Source organism: Podarcis raffonei, chromosome 6, assembly GCF_027172205.1.
Source record: "Podarcis raffonei isolate rPodRaf1 chromosome 6, rPodRaf1.pri, whole genome shotgun sequence".
Lineage (NCBI taxonomy): Eukaryota > Metazoa > Chordata > Lepidosauria > Squamata > Lacertidae > Podarcis > Podarcis raffonei.
The window spans coordinates 3510073-3529028 of record NC_070607.1 but is presented as its reverse complement, the minus strand read 5'-3'; the positions used below and the strand labels follow the sequence as shown (position 1 = coordinate 3529028).

Below are 18956 nucleotides of genomic sequence, written 5' to 3'. Positions count from 1 at the left end.
ACTACAACTAATGCTAAAACTCTTAATTAAGTCATGTTATACAGCAACTCAGATTAAAAATGCATTACCACTACAATTCCATATTAAAACAGTTGGGCTAATTACAAACAAAATCAAGTCTATGGAATTTTACTTTTATTTCTAATAGCACTTCCGAATCCAAATTCAAACATTATAATTAAGGTAACAGTTCACTAACTGTATCATTAGATTCCCTGAAATCATAAAATTAGAGTAGATGTTTTTGTCAGGAGGGTGGGAGTGAGGAGGGGTGCAGGACAAATAGTAGAAAGAGATAATCGCAGCTGCCACTATCCGGTGTGGAGCTGCTCCAAGGCAGCTAATAGATCAGAGAGTGATCCGCAGACAGAACAGGGCCACAATGGAAAATTTCAGATTTTCAAAATATACTTAATTAGCATGCTGTTTTTATTATTCTTTTCCACCGATGGACTGCAGGTACATACAAAAATAGAAGATACACACAATTATTCAATTTGATATTTTTATGTAACTAAATTCAGCATGGAACTATGACCATATACAGTGGTACCTCGGTTTACGAATTTATTCCGTTCCAGAAGTCCGTTCTTAAACCAAGGTGTGCTTTCCCTAATGAGGTCTCTCACCGCAAGTGCCCTTCCACCATTCGGATTCCGTTCTTAAACCGAGGTAAAGTTCGCTAACCGGAACACTACTTCCATTTTTGCGGAGTTCGTATACCAAATAGTTTGTAAACAGGGCTGTTCTTAAACCAAGGTACCACTGTACACTAAAAGAGACAGTCAACTGCAAACTTCTCTACTAAGCAATTATGTAAACACGAGGTATATATACTTAGATATAAACAATTACAATTTTTTGAGTTGTCTTGTCCCAGAACGCTTCTTGCATACCAAGCATAGCTGCATCTGAGTGGAGGGTGGTCAAGTGATAGTTCAAGAATAATTATTTTAAGTTTCCCCAAAATCTGGAAGCCTCTTCCCTTTCCGTCCCCCCACCCATATCCTTCCACTGGAACTCAGAAAAACTCCTGGAGATATCTCTGCCAGTCTCCCGTTTTCTGCCAGTTAGTTCTCTGGACCACTAAGTCAATCCCAATCCAAACGAATTGCCAAAAAGTCAGAAAGAGTCAATGCTCAGAAAGAGAGAGAGAGCAGGGTTTTTTATATTCTCTGTCTCTCTCTCTGTCTCTCCCCCCCCCCCAGCTCCAGGTCAGCACCTGGGTTCTGCAGGGCTTGGGCTAAAGTAGAACTAAAGCTGCCAGCACCCCACAACACCCTCAGCTTTGGGGCTTTCTATTGGCTCCTACCAGGGATGTGGGTGGCGCTGTGGTCTAAATCACAGAGCCTAGGGCTTGCCGATCAGAAGGTCGGCGGTTCGAATCCCTGCAAAGGGGTGAGCTCCCGTTTTTCAGTCCCAGCTCCTGCCAACCTAGCAGTTCGAAAGCACATCAAAGTGCAAGTAGATAAATAGGTACCACTCCAGCGGAAAAGTAAACGGTGTTTCTGTGCGCTGCTCTGGTTCACCAGAAGCGGCTTAGTCATGCTGGCCACGTGACCCAGAAGCTGTCTGCGGACAAACGCCAGCACCGCAACCCCCGAGTCGTCTGCGACTGGACTTAATGGTCAGGGGTCCCTTTACCTTACTGACTACTACCAGCAGTGGGTCTCCATGTGCTAGGGCAAAGCTGGGGCCTCCACTCCTTTCCGCTGGTTGGGTGGGGGTGAATCCAGTGGCGGAGCATATGCCCGCCCTTTCAAGGGCGGACGCGTTCCCAAGGGGCGCAGGCACGTGCTCCATAGGGGCACGGAGGGTGCCCTCCCAGGCACAGGATAGCTGCACACCCACCCGTGGTAGGCGTGGGAATCCGAGTCGTGGGCGGGCGGAGCACGAATGTCACCCCCGCTTAGGGATGACACCTGGAGCTGTGCACGCGCCCCCCAAGTTCCTCTGCCAGTGGGTGAGTCCTACACATCATATTAACACACACCCCAGCCCTTCAGCCAGGGGATGGGAGAGACTGGGTGGTATTCTTTCTGCCATTCTGATTTGGTGGTTTTGCTTTGTATTTTTAAATAGTTTTTACCAATAAAATTTGTAACTTTATTTTGCACCAGTTCAACTGCCAAAGGCACTTGTTAAGTATGAAGACAGTTTTCATACTAAGCTTCTCTTGAGCTAGCATACTGTAATAGTATTAGCATGTTTAGAGCCCACAGCCTGCAAACACCACCTGGCAGCATGTGTTTGAAATCTTGTAATATCATTGGTAGAAAGAGGTGTCACAGGCTCTCCAGTTTGAACTGCCTTGTTTGCTATGATACAAGTCAGTACAGCTCCGTGAAAGGTCCCCGTATGCCAGTGGTGTCCAAAAATTTTTTGGAAGAGGGCCAGATTTGACAAAGTGAAGGGCCGTGAGGGCTGACCAAAGAGCCAACCAAAGTTGTTGACCTTTTTTTGGGATTGAAGTTTTTTTTTAGGATTTTACCCCAGGAAATAAACTACCACAGAGGCCAGACCAGCAGACGTTGGACATGCCTGCTGTATGCTAAACGGAACATAGAACACCTCAGAACTGGAATTAAAAGTTATTTAGCTACATCTGTTTAATTAAACTTCATACCTGGGATCCAAAAAGCTATATATGAATTTATGCACTAGGATTCTTCAAGTCCCACACAAACACACACTGAAATTCCTTGCACCCTCCAAAAGCCTCAACTGAAATGACTCTCTTCTTTAGAACCAAATCTAACATAGCATAATAGTGAGTAGTAGTCAGAATTTTAAATTGCTGAAGCCCACATAGCACAAAAGTGCTTTAGGACTACACAATCCCAGCCAATACTTGCCATGGGCTTTCATATGACACCTTGTTGGTAGAAATAAGTGGAGCATTTCCAAAGCCCTTTATAGGGAAGCAGGGCTGTCTCAAGCATATGCAGCACCGGGGTGCAAAGATCCACCCAGCGCCCGCCCCCCCCCCGCCCCCCAGGTTGCCCAGTCCCAGGTGCACAGGAAGGCGGAGCCAGCCGGCCGCCTCAGCATCTTGCTGGCTCAGTCGCCCCCGAACTCGCGGTGCAGAGCTGCCTGCAGTAGAAGAGCCTGCCACGGCACTCCAACCGACGGGCGGGCTCTTCCCCGGACTCACTCTTGGGCCCCGGACTCTCGGCCTGGCGCCCCTGAGAGCCCAGCGTCCGGGTGCCCCGCACCCCTAGCGCCTATGGGTAAGACGGCCCTGTAGGGAAGCACTGGCTAGACACAGACATGTGGTTGAAGTTTATTGTATGTTTCTGTTGCCGCATTTTTGATGTGATACACAGCAAGTTTTAAGGCTCAGTGATAAATTAGTAGAAATAAATATTGGAAACTGTCAGAAGCTGACATACTGCTATTAATCTGGTAACAGTAATATCAAAGTGCCTTGGAGGACTGAGCAAGAGACCAAAGGGCACAGAAGAGAGCTGCCACTCCTCTGAAGTCGGTAGCAAAGCTGGGAATATTAAAAGAATAAATCCGAAGTAAATGTGTTATCCAAGCTGCTGGTAACCAGCATGAAACTGCTGACTGGTAGCAAGAGAACCAATCAAAATGGGGCCACACTGGATTTAAAGCCCCAGACGGTGTATGTCTGTTTCAACTACTCAGGAGGAAAGTGGCCAAGTTACAGCTAGCAGTGTGTGAATTTGTATTGTGTGCTTTCATGGATTTAGAATCAAGAATACTGTATGAAGTTAATTTTGCTGAGTCCATACACAGAGATACATTATTAGTCACAATGAATCTGGTATTGCTTTTTTCATTTTATTATGTATAGGCTGCCTTTCAGGGTTACCTCTTCCAAGGCAGGTCACAACATATTGGAACACAAAATGTTGCAAAACAAACACCACAATGTAAAACATATCTAAGAGTACTTGCAGAGTATTTTTCCACCCCAGAAATGAGAGAAAACAGGTAACATAAATATATCATATCACACTTTATTGTCCTGTTGGAAATCTGTGTTTGGAACAACATTGCCAATAATTATGGGAATATCAACAATCCAGATAACTTGTGGAAATTGGTCTATATGACTAAATAAGTTGAGTCAGAGAGGGGGAAGGCAAAAGAGAACAGACAAGGATGACTTTGAGCAAAGGGAGAGGAGGACATGCAAGACACAAAATGTCCACTTTTCACATAAAAGTGAGCTACGTGAGCTAGCAGCAACTAGGTGAGCTTGAGCCTGGCTTGTGCAAGGTGTGATATCCAGACAGAGCCAGGCTGAACCCCTGGAGTCACCCCCAATATTAGTTCAGTTAAGCCAGTCATAATCCTGACTGTTGAATACTTAAACATGAGCTTGCATGCCACACCGACTTTAAGAGACAGAGAGAACCATAACAGATGTCCTCCATCACATGCAATTCAATTAGGTTGCAATGCAATGCACTGCTTCTCTTAATTATACAAGTACAATGAAGAAGATCTAGCAATATTAAAAATTAATAGCTATGGGACTCCTATGCTACAAAGAAAACACAGGTAACATCTGCTTTACATGACCCACTCCACTCCACGCCACTAAGGCCACCTGAGCCTCAAGCGACAGCAAAGAATCCTGAAGTACCCACAAGCTATGTCCTCGCTCCTTTAGAGGGAGTGTAACTCCATCAAGAGCAGGCAACCTGCCATCCATCTAGTAAACCAGCAGAATCTCTAATCTGTCCTAATAACCCAATGCCAGGAACACACATTCTAGATCACCCTCACAAATGGACAGAGAGCCTGAAAGGCAAATGGAATCTCTATAGACACAGCAACCTCCGCTCCTGGACCCTCAAGTCTGCCCTGATTGTGCACCAAGTATCTAGGTGGGCACAGTTGGGGGAGACCCACTCCACCCTGCTTACTCACCCAGGTCTCAGTGGTACAGACCACAATCAGCCTTCTCATCCATCAGATCATGGATGGGGGAAATCTTACTCAGAGCCAACCTGGGATTCAGCAACAACAACTGCAGACTCGAGGGCTAGCTAACAGGACAACCGAATTCCCCAAGTTGGAGGAGGGGCTTGGACACAGAAGAGTCACTAAGTGCCTGTGCCATATGCCCCTTTCCTGGCCTATAGATTATATGAACAGATTCATTTCATAATGTCCAAGTGCTGGCTTGGAAAGAAACAGGAAAATACACAGTTGGATAGACATTGGCTTCAGTGAGATTCATCCAGGAATACGCAGAATGCTAGATTGAAGGCTTAATATTTTAAGAAATATACACAACCCCCAACCACGAGGTATTTCTATAAAAATGAAGAATGTCAAAAAGAAACGCGGTCACATTCATAAAGCTGTATTTTATTGTTATGGCAACTGATTTGCTAAAGAAAAAAAATAGGTAATAAAGTTGTTATGGCAACTGGGATCTTAAAAGCAGTCAAAAGTAGAAAAATCAAATCAATCTCAGCCAACTTCTATGACTCAACTTTCAAAAGACCTACACATATTGTTTTATAAAATCTCCTATAGAGAGCAGAATTAATACATGTCTTCAGTGCTACAGAAAAATAGGTGTTGAACAAAGCAAACATGTATCAAAACACTGAATAAGAAAACAAATTTTTGTTCTGTTTAAGTATCTTCAGATTCTAACAAACAGTTTTTATTATATACTAGGATTCATTCTAGGATTTAATACGCATTCTACACTCCGATTAGCTAAAATGTGACTCAGTCTGCATCAGATCTCCAATTCAAAATCCTCTAGCTTCTCATGAGATTTCAAAAGTGTGGACATTACTTGTGATAACAAGATTGCTGTTTTCAAAAAGTAGGGAAAGCTAGAAGCATCCGATAACAAAGAAAAATACAGGAAGTTATTCAAAAATCTGTTTTCCTAGGACAGCAATGAAAATAGGAAAAAGGTTTGATTGGCAAGAATCAATAACAGCAGAGAGAGAGAGAGAGAGAGAGAGATCAAGAAATCTCACCCTTCAACCAAAAAGTTCAGGGCAACATGAAGCCTAATTTCATTCCTACAACGCTATGTGCTTTGCCAGATTGATGGTTGAAGATTGACCCATGGTCTTTCAGAAAGCGTCTTGGGTGTGATGGGACTGAATCCACGTCTTTCCAATCCAACCCCACTGTCTGCTGCTAAGGGCAGAACTGCATCATACAAAAGGGCTGCTACCATAAACAGGAAGCATGAATCATGAATCATGGGACGGCAGGGCCCTGATTGACTCCAGCTACAAAAGCTGAGGCTGCTGAAGAGCTCAGAGACCATCTTACCTACAGCAGCAGATATGCTGTACGTTTTTGATTGTATTTTAATTTTATTCTCTTGTTGATTATGCTGTTTTAAATGTGCATTTTATATTTCACTTCCTTTAGCAATGTTCTCTTTTGAAATGTTTAAGATAAAATTGTAGTTGTTGTTAACTTTGCTGCGTTAAATGTGCATTCTGCAGATGATCACCTCTGTAATGTTTTAGAAACAGTGTTGGTGCTAAATGAATGACACACTTAGCTGTATCTTTCTCTGCTGAATTTATTAGATTAATAACCTTGTTCACCTAAATTCTGGATAGGTAATAACTTTCAAAACAGAATTTCAACTCTATATTATAAAATCAATTACAAAAAGTTTTAAAATATACTAAAACCAATTTATCCTTAGTCAATAAATGCATATTCAAATAAAAAAAATTGTATTAAGAGAGAGATAAACATTCAAAGCTCACTGGATTGTGTAAGTGTGTGTTAAAGCTTTCCAACTGCATATATGCAAAAAGCAATCACTGTGAAAGTGGAATATTCTAAACAGTATTAGATTTAATATTAAATAATAATAATAATAATAATTTTTATTTATACCCCGCCCTCCCCAGCCAAGGCCGGGCTCAGGGCGGCTAACAAGCAATAATAAAAACAAGTTGAATGAATACAACTTAAAAACAAAATTAAAATACAACATTAAAATATTGAAACATTAAAATTAAAATGCAGCCTCATCACAGGAGGAGAAAAGAAAAAGAAAGAGGGGGAGGGAATCAAATTAAAAAGGTATCCCCATATAGAAAACAAGGGCAAAAGAATTATTTGGCTTATATACAATATAGATATACTTCTTGCAAACATCCTTTTCTTTTATACTAGTCAGTGAGAGTATGATCACATGAGCCACTTTTTAAAATTAGAGTCCACTGCTGATAAATTAATCCCAGAACTTCTGTCAACGTAAGTCTACTGTACCACTGGGATCAAAATATATTTCTCCTGATAGTACTAATGAAATATTCCATAGTTAATGGTATCAAGTAAACTGAAAAATTACAGAATGTGAAAGAGAAGAAAAGCTCTACCTATCAACTGCTTCTATCACATCTGGATCCCTCCCTCTTTCAATAAAAACTTTAAAGGCTGAAAGCTGGTAGATACCAAAAGAATTAAAATCCTGGGGTACATGTATATGGAGAGTCTTATCAGGGACACAGCACAGTGGTTCTCATAAACATTTAGGTCAACTTTTTCCATTCATAAGAGCACAGCAGCAATACACTAAGCAGCATATAACTAGACCTCAGGGCTGCAGGTATGAGCCTGATACAGTAAGACACCCAGGCTAAACTTTTTAAAATTATAAAAGCAGCCAAGTGACAGCCTTGCTATCATGGAGAATAAGGGTCTCAGAGGAGGAGGAACAAGTTTGTTAAAAAAAACCTACATCACAGTTTTTAGCATCTACACAGAACATTAGATGCCATGCAGTATCAATAACCAAGGCCACATGTTTCATTCCTAATTCAATCAAATCTGTGGGTACCCACAGCAAGCAGTAAAGTATTCTAGTGAAAATTTCTTTACACTTATTTTTTACGATATAGCTCTATTGTTGCACATGCAGAGAGATCTGATTTAATATATAAATACATCATATCAATGAACATTTTCGAAAGACTCACCTTTGTGATGAGAATTCTGTATTTTTCCAACATTGCTTGGTTATCATGGCATCCTGCTAGTAACTGCCATACCTCAGCTCTTAATGCCTCTGGAACACCACGCTTCACCAGCGAAGACAGTCCTTTTGGTCTCACACTAAGGTTACTATGCCTAAGAAAAAGGTAGGAAAGTTGTTGCTTATTTGAACAGTGCAAGCCTAAATTATACACACACACAGTCACTTTGAAATATTCTAATATAAAATAGGAAAAATAGATTTGCCATAACAAATTCTCAACTATCCTAGTGATGAGAAGACAGTAGGAATGGCGAACTCCTGCACTTACCGTATTTTTCTGTCTATAGGATACCCCCATGTATAAGGACTCCCCCATTTTTGGGGACTCAATTTCAATAAAATATGGGGAGATGGCCCAAAGTTGTTGAGCCTCTCCCTCCAGGCAGCTTTGGGAAGGAGACACTCCCTAGACTGTTTCCTGCACATAGCGCCATCGGGGGAATTTGCGCTCCCGCCTGCCATCCCGTGTGTGGGAGCGCAACCTCCCCCAATGTCGCCATGCAGGGGAAAAGATCCAGGCAGCGCCCACCGCACACAGCAGCATTGGGGGAAGTTGCGCCAACGAGCAGCTTCTCCCCCCCCCCACGCAGATGCGGGCAGGAAATGCCCCCAGATCGCTCCAGGCTTGCTGCGGCATCGGGGGAAGCCACACTCCTGCCAAACAAATGGCTGGCAGCGCCCTGCTTCTCCCCCGGCCCATGCCACTATCTGTGTATTGGACGACCCCAGTTTTTTTACATGATTTTTGAGTCTAAAAACCTGGTCCAATACACGAAAAAATATGGTATATATCAAAAGGGAGAGCTTAATATTCTGACATCAGAATATATGTCCAATTCCCAACTCTTGCAGCGTCTGGGACTTTTTAGTTTAGAGGAAAGGCCAGTAAGAGGCAACAAGATAGAAGTTCATAAAATCATAAAATAAGAAGTCTTTTCTTCCTCTCCCATAACACTAGGACTCATGAACATGCAATGAAGCTGAATGTTGGAAGATTCAGGACAGATTTTGGACTTCCGGTTCAGCGCGACTCTGAGTCAGGCGGGGATTTTTCCTTAGAGAAGAATCCCGAGCTTTTCGGAGGAAAATAGGGGTTCCACAGGGCGCCGTGGTCCCCTGAAAAGTATCTGGTGGGCGTTCAGATACACTGGTTCCCGCGGAGCCAAAAAGCGGACCTCCCAGCCGTCAGGTAACTCCGTTTGGGGAGCGAAGAGTATGGCGGGGGGGGAAGCGGGCTGAGGGAAGCCATAGCTGTCTCCGAAACGCGAAGCCCCGAGCCTGCAGGAGAAGCGCTGGATTCTCAAAAGAAAGGAATTCGAGCCTGAAAAAAGGGATAAAACTAAAGTGGATGTTATCTAAGGAAAGACTCGAAGAAGAGGAAGTCAAAAAGAGCTCGACTTTTATCTGAAATCAGTGTGGACGCAGAGACCTAAGCAAAGCGGAAAAAAGTGTAAGTGACGCTAGCGGCTAAAGTTCTTCTCCCCGCTCTACGCCCTTTAAGACTATATTAGAGGATACAAAATATCTGGCAAGAGAGGAAAGTAGAGGGGGAGCAAAGAGGTAACATTTGGAAACTGTATGATATAATCTAGCCCTCTTTGAGATAGTGGGAAAGAGGAAGAACTCAGTTTCATCTTTGAAAGTTCTGCGTAACGGAAGACTCTACCGCGCTACGGCGTGGGCGCCATTACTTACTGCTTTTTGTGTTTTAGAAGAGAGAGGGAAAGGGAGGTACGGTATTGGTGCCCCCCTCCCCCCTGAAACTCGGAAAACTTGGAAACTTTAATAAATAGATTGACTATAGTTGACATTACCTTTCCTTCTCTGAGGAAAGGAATTGGAAAAAATCTTCTCCTCCCCCTCTTTTTCTCCGGGTGCTTCCTTCTTCATTCAATTGTTGGCAGACCTCTGGTGGATGGGAAAGAAACTACAACTCACTTTGTTAGCATTTGCTAACCTCCCTGGGCTGGCTTAACGTCTCTGAAAGTATCTGAAAGTTGGACTTAAACACCTGAGAGAAGGATTTTGGTTTGTTTGAATTTCTTTTGGACCCTTCTGCTGACCGGATTTGTAGTGGAACTTAGCCCAATTGAGGGCAAGAAGATAAAGAAGGCAAGAAGACAAGCCCTGAACTTGGATCTTTGACTTTCTTTTTGGTGGGATGTTGGAATACTTTACTTAGGGGGTTAGCTTAACTGGGGACACCAAGAAGAAATTATTGGAACACTATTTCAGATGTTCTAGTGGAACTGGTCTTGAGTTTTGTAATTATTGATAGAATTGAATTACCATTATTATTAGTATCTCCTTACACTTAACTGAAAATGTCCTATCAACCAAAGAAAGGTGGGAATGGGGGGACTCCAGTAGAAAGAAAGGGGTCCAAGCAAGAATCAGATTTTAGATCGGAAATCTTAAAAATGTTTGCAGAAATTAGACAAAGTGAGAAGAATTTAGAAACAAAGATAGAACAGGTAGATTTAAAGATAGGGAAAATGGATAAGAAAATAGATGAAACTGTAAATGAATTGAAAGGCCAAATTAAAGAGGTATCCAAAAGAACTCATGTATTAGAGGAAGGAATGAAAAAGACAAAATTGGAAATGAGAGAACTGAAACGTGAAGATGATAAAATTAGAGTAGGTCTCTTAGAAACTAATAAATCACAAGAGGAAATGTGGGATGCGATCTCCATGAACAAACTTAGACAACGGGAAGTTAACCTAAGGCTGAGGGGGGTCCCAGAAAACCAAGGTGAAAACATCAGACAAAAATTAGTAATAGAATTGGCACAATGGTTGGAGTACCAAGCAGAAGAGATAGCAGGTATGGTACAGAATGCTTTCAGAATGAAAGTGAGAACGACAAGGGCAAGAAGATTGCCAGGGGATTGTTTGATAATCTTCAAGGATAGAGATATGAGAAATTTGGTACTCCAAAAAAATAGAGAAAAAAGACTAATGATAGATGGGAGTTATATAATTATTTTTAAAGACATTCCAATTAGACTGTTAAAACGAAGAGACCCCTATAAGCCACAGGTGCAAATTCTTAAAAAGAATAATATTGAATTCAAATGGGAGTTCCCGGAGGGGATCTCCTTTACTTATAAAAATAAGAGACACAGACTGTCCAGCCCGGAAGAGATAGGCAAATTTCAGAGGAAATATAAGGAATTGTTAATAGAGGAAGAAGAAGAAGAACTTAAAGGAGCAACAGGAGGAGTGGAGGTTAAAGGCGTGAAGGATTTGGGGGAGAGGGAAAAATCGGGAGAAAGGTTAGAGGGAGAAGAGGAAGGGGAGGGAGAGGAGGAGGAGGAGGAGGAAGAAGAAGAAAGATTATAAAGAACTACTATATAGGGAAAATTTCTTTTTGATTACTTGGAAATAAAATGGCGTTAAAATTATGGAATTGGAATATTAATGGATTGAACGATAAAAAAAAACGGAACAAGGTGGAACAATTTCTAAAGAAAAAAAACTTAGATATAATCTGTTTGCAGGAGACACACGTGGCGAAAAGGCATAGGAAAATTTTGGTTAATAAAAGACTTGGAAATGAATTTATATCCTCAGACAAAGAAAAGAAAAGAGGAGTGATATTGTATATAAAAAGCAAAATTGAGGCTCAGCAAGTATTTAAGGATGAAGAGGGAAGAATCATAGCTGTCCAAATCAATTGGCAAGGTGAAAAATTAATAATTGTTGGGATTTATGCACCTAATGGAAACAAAACTGACTTTTATAAAAACTTGGAAGAAAAACTGCTGGAATATGTAGATCAAAAAATAATTCTGATGGGTGACATGAATGGGGTAGTGTCAATAGAAATGGACAGACTGAGAGACGGTGGGACAAAAGAAGGTAAATTACCTAAAACATTTTTCGAAATGGTTAAAGATTGTAACTTAATCGATATTTGGAGATTAAAACACCCGTTAGAAAAACAATTCACCTTCTACTCAGAACCAAATCAATCGATGTCCAGAATCGATCAAGTTTGGATTTCGAGTGAACTAACTCCAAGAATTATTCAGGTAGAAATTGAACCAAGAGTAATTTCAGATCATAGTCCAATCAAATTAGAACTTAAAGGCTTTGAAGAAAGATCATTCAGGTGGAGAATAAATGAAGGCCTATTTGATGATCAAAATTTCATCCAAGAGGCACAGAAGAAAGTGAATGATTACTTTGTGGATAACTGTAATAAAGGAACGAAGATGAGTACAGTATGGGACGCAAGCAAGGCAGTGATGAGAGGGTTTTTTATACAAAAAAATTCACTCAAAAAGAAGAACAGAGAGAAAGTAAAGACAGAGATTTTAAAACAAATTATGGAAAATGAGAAAAAGTTAATTAAAAAACCAAACAATATAAGAATCAGACAAAGTATTAAAGCTCTGCAAACTCAATTTGCAATGATAATAAATAAAGAAGTGGAATGGAACATTAAAAGAATTAGACAAAAAAATTTTGAGTTTGCAAATAAATCAGGAAAATGGCTTGCTTGGCAGATTAAGAAAAGGAAAGAACAAAGTACAATAAACAAAATCAATGTGGAAGGAGAAGAGATAGTTAGCCCTAAGGGTATTAGAAAAGGATTTCTGGACTTTTATAGACATTTGTATAGGAATAAAGAAAAGAACAGTATGAGAAAAATAGAAAGATATTTAAAAGGAAAAGAAGTGCAGAAGATCCCAACAGAAGCAACAGAAAGGCTGAATACCCAGATTAATAATGAGGAGATTAGGGAGGTAATTACAGAATTGAAAAATGGGAAATCTCCAGGACCAGATGGGTTTACAGCAAGGTACTATAAAGAGTTGAGAACAGCCCTAACAACACCATTAAAAGAAGTAATGAACAATATCTTAAAAGAGAGAGAGATTCCGGGGACTTGGAAAGATGCATTTATAACCTTTATTCCAAAAGAGGATGCGGATCAAACACAAGTAAAGAATTATAGACCGATTTCCCTATTAAATACGGATTATAAAATCTTTGCAGGAATAATGGCGAAGAGACTAAAAAAGGTGTTACAAGAAATTATTCATGAGGACCAAGCGGGTTTCCTTCCTGGCAGACAGATGAGGGATAATGTGAGGAATATAATAAATACGTTAGAATATCTGACAGTCAGGAACGAAAGACAGGCAATGCTAATGTTTGTGGATGCCGAAAAGGCATTTGACAATGTATCGTGGGATTTCATGTTGAAAAATATGGAATACATGGAATTGGGAAATGACTTCTTGAACGGAATTAAGGCAATATATACTGAACAAAAGGCGAAATTGATAGTGAATAATGTGATAACAGAAGAAATTGAAATATCAAAAGGTACTAGACAGGGCTGTCCGCTCTCACCTCTGTTGTTTATAATGGTCTTGGAGGTTTTTCTGAATTCAATCAGGGGAAATGAAAGGATAAAGGGGGTGACAGTAGGCCAAAATGAATATAAAGTTAAGGCCTTTGCCGACGATTTGGTAATAATGGTGGAAGATCCGATGAATAGTGCTCTTGAAGTGTTAGAGGAGATTGAAAAGTTTGGTGATGTGGCAGGCTTTAAGCTAAACAGGAAAAAAACTAAAATCATAATCAAAAATATGGACCAAACAATGACTGAAGTGCTGCAGCAACAAATAGGTATTGAAGCTGTTAAAAAGGTTAAATATCTGGGAATATGGTTAACTCCAAAAAATATTGATTTGTTTCAAAATAATTATGTTCTGGTCTGGAATCGAATTAAGAAAGATCTGGAGGGATGGGGAAGGCTAAAACTATCTTTTTGGGGTAGAATCTCAATGGTGAAGATGAACGTGCTCCCAAGGATGCTATTCTTATTCCAAATGATCCCAATATTAAAAGGAGTAAAGATATTTCAAGAATGGCAAAGAACGATTTCAAGATACATCTGGCAGGGCAAAAAGCCGAGAATTAAATACAAATTATTAACAGACGCAAAAGAAAGAGGAGGCTTTGCCCTGCCAGATTTAAAACTATACTATGAGGCATCATGTCTTTGCTGGATAAAAGAATGGATAAAACTTAAAAATACTAAACTACTGGATTTAGAGGGTTTTGATGCAAGATTTGGGTGGCACGTGCATTTATGGCAAGAGAAGAAATTGGGTTATAAATCGTTCGAAAACCACATCTTCCGGAAATCGTTGTTGGAAGTGTGGGACAGATATAAGAACATATTGGAAATGGGAGTCCCACACTGGCTATCTCCACTAGAGATTATGGGAGTTAAGAAAATTAATATGAGAAGTAACTGGATTACTTATGGAGACTTGGTGGTAAAAGAAGAGGGGAAATGGAGACTGAAACCATATGAGCAAGTAAAAGAATATGTATTTGATTGGCTGCACTACTATCAGATAAGTAATATGTTTAAAAAGGATATGAAAGAAAGAGGGTATAAGGAAAAAGATTCGAAATTCCAAACAGAAATTGTTAATAATGATTGTAAGATAATTTCAAAAATGTATAAAATTCTATTGGAATGGTATACGTTGGATGAGGAAGTTAAAGCAGTAATGATCCAATGGGCCAGGGATTTAGGGTACAGTATAGATTTGGAAGATTGGCAAAAAATATGGAATGAAAACTTGAAGTTTACAGCATGCACTACGTTGAAGGAAAACACTATGAAGATGGTATACAGATGGTATATGACCCCTGCTAAATTAGCAAAAATGTATAAAATCTGTAATAAATGTTGGAAATGCGGGGAGAAGGAGGGTACATTCATACATATGTGGTGGGAGTGCAAAAAAGTGAAGGGATTCTGGGAACTGGTTTATAATGAGTTAAAGAAAATGCTGAAGTATAGCTTTGTGAAGAAACCAGAGACCTTTCTGCTGGGAATAACTAGAAATGATATAAAGAGGAGGGATCGCAAAATCTTCCAATACGCAATAACAGCTGCGAGAATATTGCTGGCCCAAAGGTGGAAGCAGAGAGAACTTCCAAACATCGAAGAATGGAGAGAAAAACTGACAAACTTCGCAGAACTTGATAAACTAACTGGGAAAATCAGACTTCAGAGAGACCATGAGTTTTTAGAGGACTGGGGGAAATTTAGAGATTATTTGAAAACTGTATGTGAGGAAAATATAACGCTAGTGTGTTTCAAAGAAGCTTTGTGAAAAAAACAAGGAATATTGCAAAAATGTAAAAGAGGATGGGAAAATGTATTAAAATGGCAATATTATAAATAAGGAATGTGTAGATAAGAAATTAAGTATGGATGATGGTCAGAGGAGTTGAGGGAGGTCGAATAAGTTAAAACAAGTGATGTTTAAAATTGTATGATTGGAGATATTATCAAAAAACTCAATAAATATTATTAAAAAAAAAAAAAGGACAGATTTAAAAAGTACTTCTTCACACAGCACATTGTTAAACTATGGAACTTGCTCCCACAAAAACCAGTGATGGCCGCCAACTTAGATGCTATTAAAAAACAATTTGACAAATTCATGGAGAATAAGGGCTATCAACGGCTAGAAAGCACAATGGCTATGTTCTGCCTTCATGGCAGGAGGCAGTAACGCTTCTGAATACCAGCTGAGTTAACACCTTACATTAAAAACCTGACAGTACCAAATTATCGAAGGTTATTCACCAAGCCAGACTAAATGTTTTTCCTTCTGCAGTGTTGGATGGCACGTTGAGAGGAGTTTCCTACCAGGACAGACTTTGCTTGTGTGCTCAAGACATGGATTCTATAAAACATATTTTGCTGCACTGTGTGAAATACGAGCAAGCCAGGGCTGAACTGATATTACCCTTGCTGGTACATTTTCCAGGAAAATCAGAGGCTCACTATGTCAGGTTCCTATTGGAAGACCGGACAAATGCTAGAACATTAGCAGTGGCAAAGTTTCTATCGGTGGTTGCAAGAACCAATGATCCCTATCTTTAAGTCTGAACAAAATGCTTATTTAACTTGGAGGTAGGCTGTCCAAATTGTGCATTGCTTTGTAACGATTTGTTGGGTCTCTGAACCGTAATAAAGATTGATTGATTGATTGATTGATTGATTGAATACCAGTTGTTGGAAGCCATGGGGTGGGTTGTTGCTCTTGTGCTTGCCGGTTTGCCACATGTATCTGGTTGGCCATTGTGAAAATCAGATGTTGAGCTAGATGGGCCCTTGGCCTGGTTCAGAAGGCTCTTCTTTTCTGTTTTCTATTTGAATAACCAACTTGTAAGTCTCTCAGTAGCCAATTATTTACAAATCAATGCCCATGCACCAAGACCCCCTTTTAATAGAAAAGAGAGGTACTGACAGGGTAATTCAGGCATCTAATCACAGCAAGCTGAAAGGAAAATTGACAGAACTATGCATCTCCCACAGGCTTCCCAAAGCATGAAAAATGTGATACCACATCAAGCACCACCTTCTCTCCCCATCCCCAAGTACTGTTTTTTTCTTGCTTTCAGTTTTACGCCAAAAAAATGGAGTGAGATAAACTCCAATGTAAATTATGCTCAAGTCTTTTAAAAAGTTACTTTTCTAATATGTCACTGTTCAGTTCTCTTGCAAAGTATTTCTAATTAATTCTTACCATCTTCCAAGCAATTCTCCCCATGAATACAAGATCTTCTCTGGGCAATCCTTTGATACATCACCAGTACCACTGGAGAGTTCATTATCGCTCTCTACATCGGAAAAACCCAAGACATGAACATATTTATCAGTAACATGGTCACAAGAGATTCTAATTCCATTGCACACTTCTTATAACTCTGTAAAGAAAACTACTGCAAGACAGAACACAAATTAGTTTATAAGACTAATGTAGTTAAGGGATTGTAGTTTGGTTGACAGGATCCCTGGCAGAAAGTGTGTGCCAGGGTGGTGGCAGTGCAACTGTCTCTTCTGAAGACATCTCTAAGAACTCCCAGCAGCTCTATTCCAACTATTTATTCCATTCCAACTACACCCATCCTAGCCCTGTAAGATTATTTTTTCTTCCTTGGAGATGGGGAAGTGGATGGCAAAGGACAGGAGTGCAAGAAAGCAGATTCAAGGCAAGCACCGTATTACACTGCCTGCCTCAGTTCTCTTTTTATTCAAACAAATGAAAGGTCCCACCAATCCAAGTTCTCATCACACCTGCTCTGTCATATATAAACCTTGATCTCTGCTATCAGCAGGATCTACTCTGGAGCAGTTTCCAGCCCACTACCTACAGAGATAGGTAGCGGTTGTAGTGGAAGATGGATGCAGGGGGCTAACACAGCAATTCATCACCAGGACAATTAAAAGACAGAGATAACGAACAGCATTTACGGATAACCAGCAACCCCCAGAAATTATGCATCTCTCCTATTTGAGGTACATCCCTGGCAAGCATAATTAGGAAGAGCTATATTTAATGGAATACATTACAGCCTGTGCAGGTATTACTGAAGTAAACTTTACCCTCTTTAGCATCATCCTCATGGGATGGGCTGCCTGGTTCTTCCTCTCTTTCAGAATCTCTGTGCAGACTCAAGACTTCATAAATCGCATCTCCAGCATTTGGGTGACCTTTCTCTTCACTCTAAATATGACAAATACATTTCAGCCTATTGTTGCTGTTATTAATTAAATTTATTGTTCATTTCTTTGCCACAGCAGCTCAAAATCAGTTACAATGTTTTAAGAAAAAACACACAAACACATATATACATTAAAAGCCAGCATTTTCAAAAATCCAAAGTACTTTTTAAAAAACTGTTTAAAACTGCCTGGCAACATTCATAGCAATGACCAGTGACCAGAGGAGGGATGACCTCTGGGAGGAGGACAGGCAGAAGAAACACCATGCTGTATCTGCAGCAGCACAACCAGATGCCCCAGCTGCAACAAAACATGTCACTCCTGTATCGGTCTCTACAACCACAGCAGGTGCTGTACCCTTCCAACAGTTTGCCTTCACCCCAAAGGTGCACTCCTCCATTGTCTCCCAAAGCAGGCAGGTGCCAACCAGATTAAAACATCCCACCCACACAAAAAGACCATAGGTAATTGAAAGTCAAAGGCCTTATGAAAAAGGAATGTTTTTGCCTGGTGCCTAAAGATATGCAGCAATGGCACCAGGCAAGCCTCCTGAGGAAACTATTCCACAAGCAGGGAGCCAACACTGATAAGGCCCTTTCTCATATTGCCACCTCCAGTCCTCCTTAAAGGGGGCACACAAACAAGGGCCTTAGATTACAATCACAGGGTCCAGGTCAGTTCATATGGGGAGAGGTGGCCTTTGGGGTAATGGGGTCCTGAGTCATAAAATACTTTATAGGTCAAAATTAGAACTCTGAATTAGGCCAAGAAACTATCTGGTAGCCAGTGCAGTTGGGTCAGGATTGGTGTTATGTGCTCAGGCCATCTTGCCCCAGTGAGTAATCTAGCTGCTGAATTCTGCATTAGCTGCAGTTTCTGAACAGTTTTCAAAAGTGTATAACAAATTGCAGTAATCTAACCTAAGGGTTACCAGAATATAGGCAACAGAAAATAAGGCTATCCCTGTCCAGATACAAGCATAGATGGGCCACCAGCCAAACCTGATGGAAGACACCCTGTACCACCGAGGCCACTTGAGCCTCAAGCGACAGTGATGGACGCAGACGTGCCCCAAAACTACATACTTGCTCCTTCAGAGAATGTAACCCTGTCAAGAACAGGCAACCGCCCATCCAACCAGTCCAGGAATCACCCACTAACACTGACTCAGTCTTATCTGGATTGAGCTTCATCTTATTGACTCTCATCCAGCCCATTACTAAGGCAGACATCTGGCCAGCAAAGCCACTGCCACACCTGCAGATATAAAGGAGAACTATAGTTGTGTGTCATCAGCATACTGACAATGTAGTCCAAAATTCTGAATGATGCCACTCAGCAGTTCCATTTAGATTTTAAACATGGGGGATAAAATTGAGTC

The 18956-nt window shown here is 40.6% G+C and overlaps 1 protein-coding gene across 4 annotated transcripts in view; it reads right to left on the bottom strand.

Annotated features, from left to right (window-relative positions):
* The window catches only part of RABGAP1L (RAB GTPase activating protein 1 like), a 150750-nt gene that overhangs the window by 111825 nt on the left and 19969 nt on the right, over nt 1–18956 (bottom strand). For all 4 annotated transcript variants that reach the window (XM_053391190.1, XM_053391191.1, XM_053391188.1 and 1 more), the window contains exons 12-14: nt 17456–17576; nt 16596–16689; nt 7959–8109 (exon numbers count right to left, since the gene is read on the bottom strand). In XM_053391190.1, coding sequence (XP_053247165.1) covers nt 7959–8109; nt 16596–16689; nt 17456–17576 — 366 coding nt within the window. The remainder of the gene's footprint in view (nt 1–7958; nt 8110–16595; nt 16690–17455; nt 17577–18956) is intronic.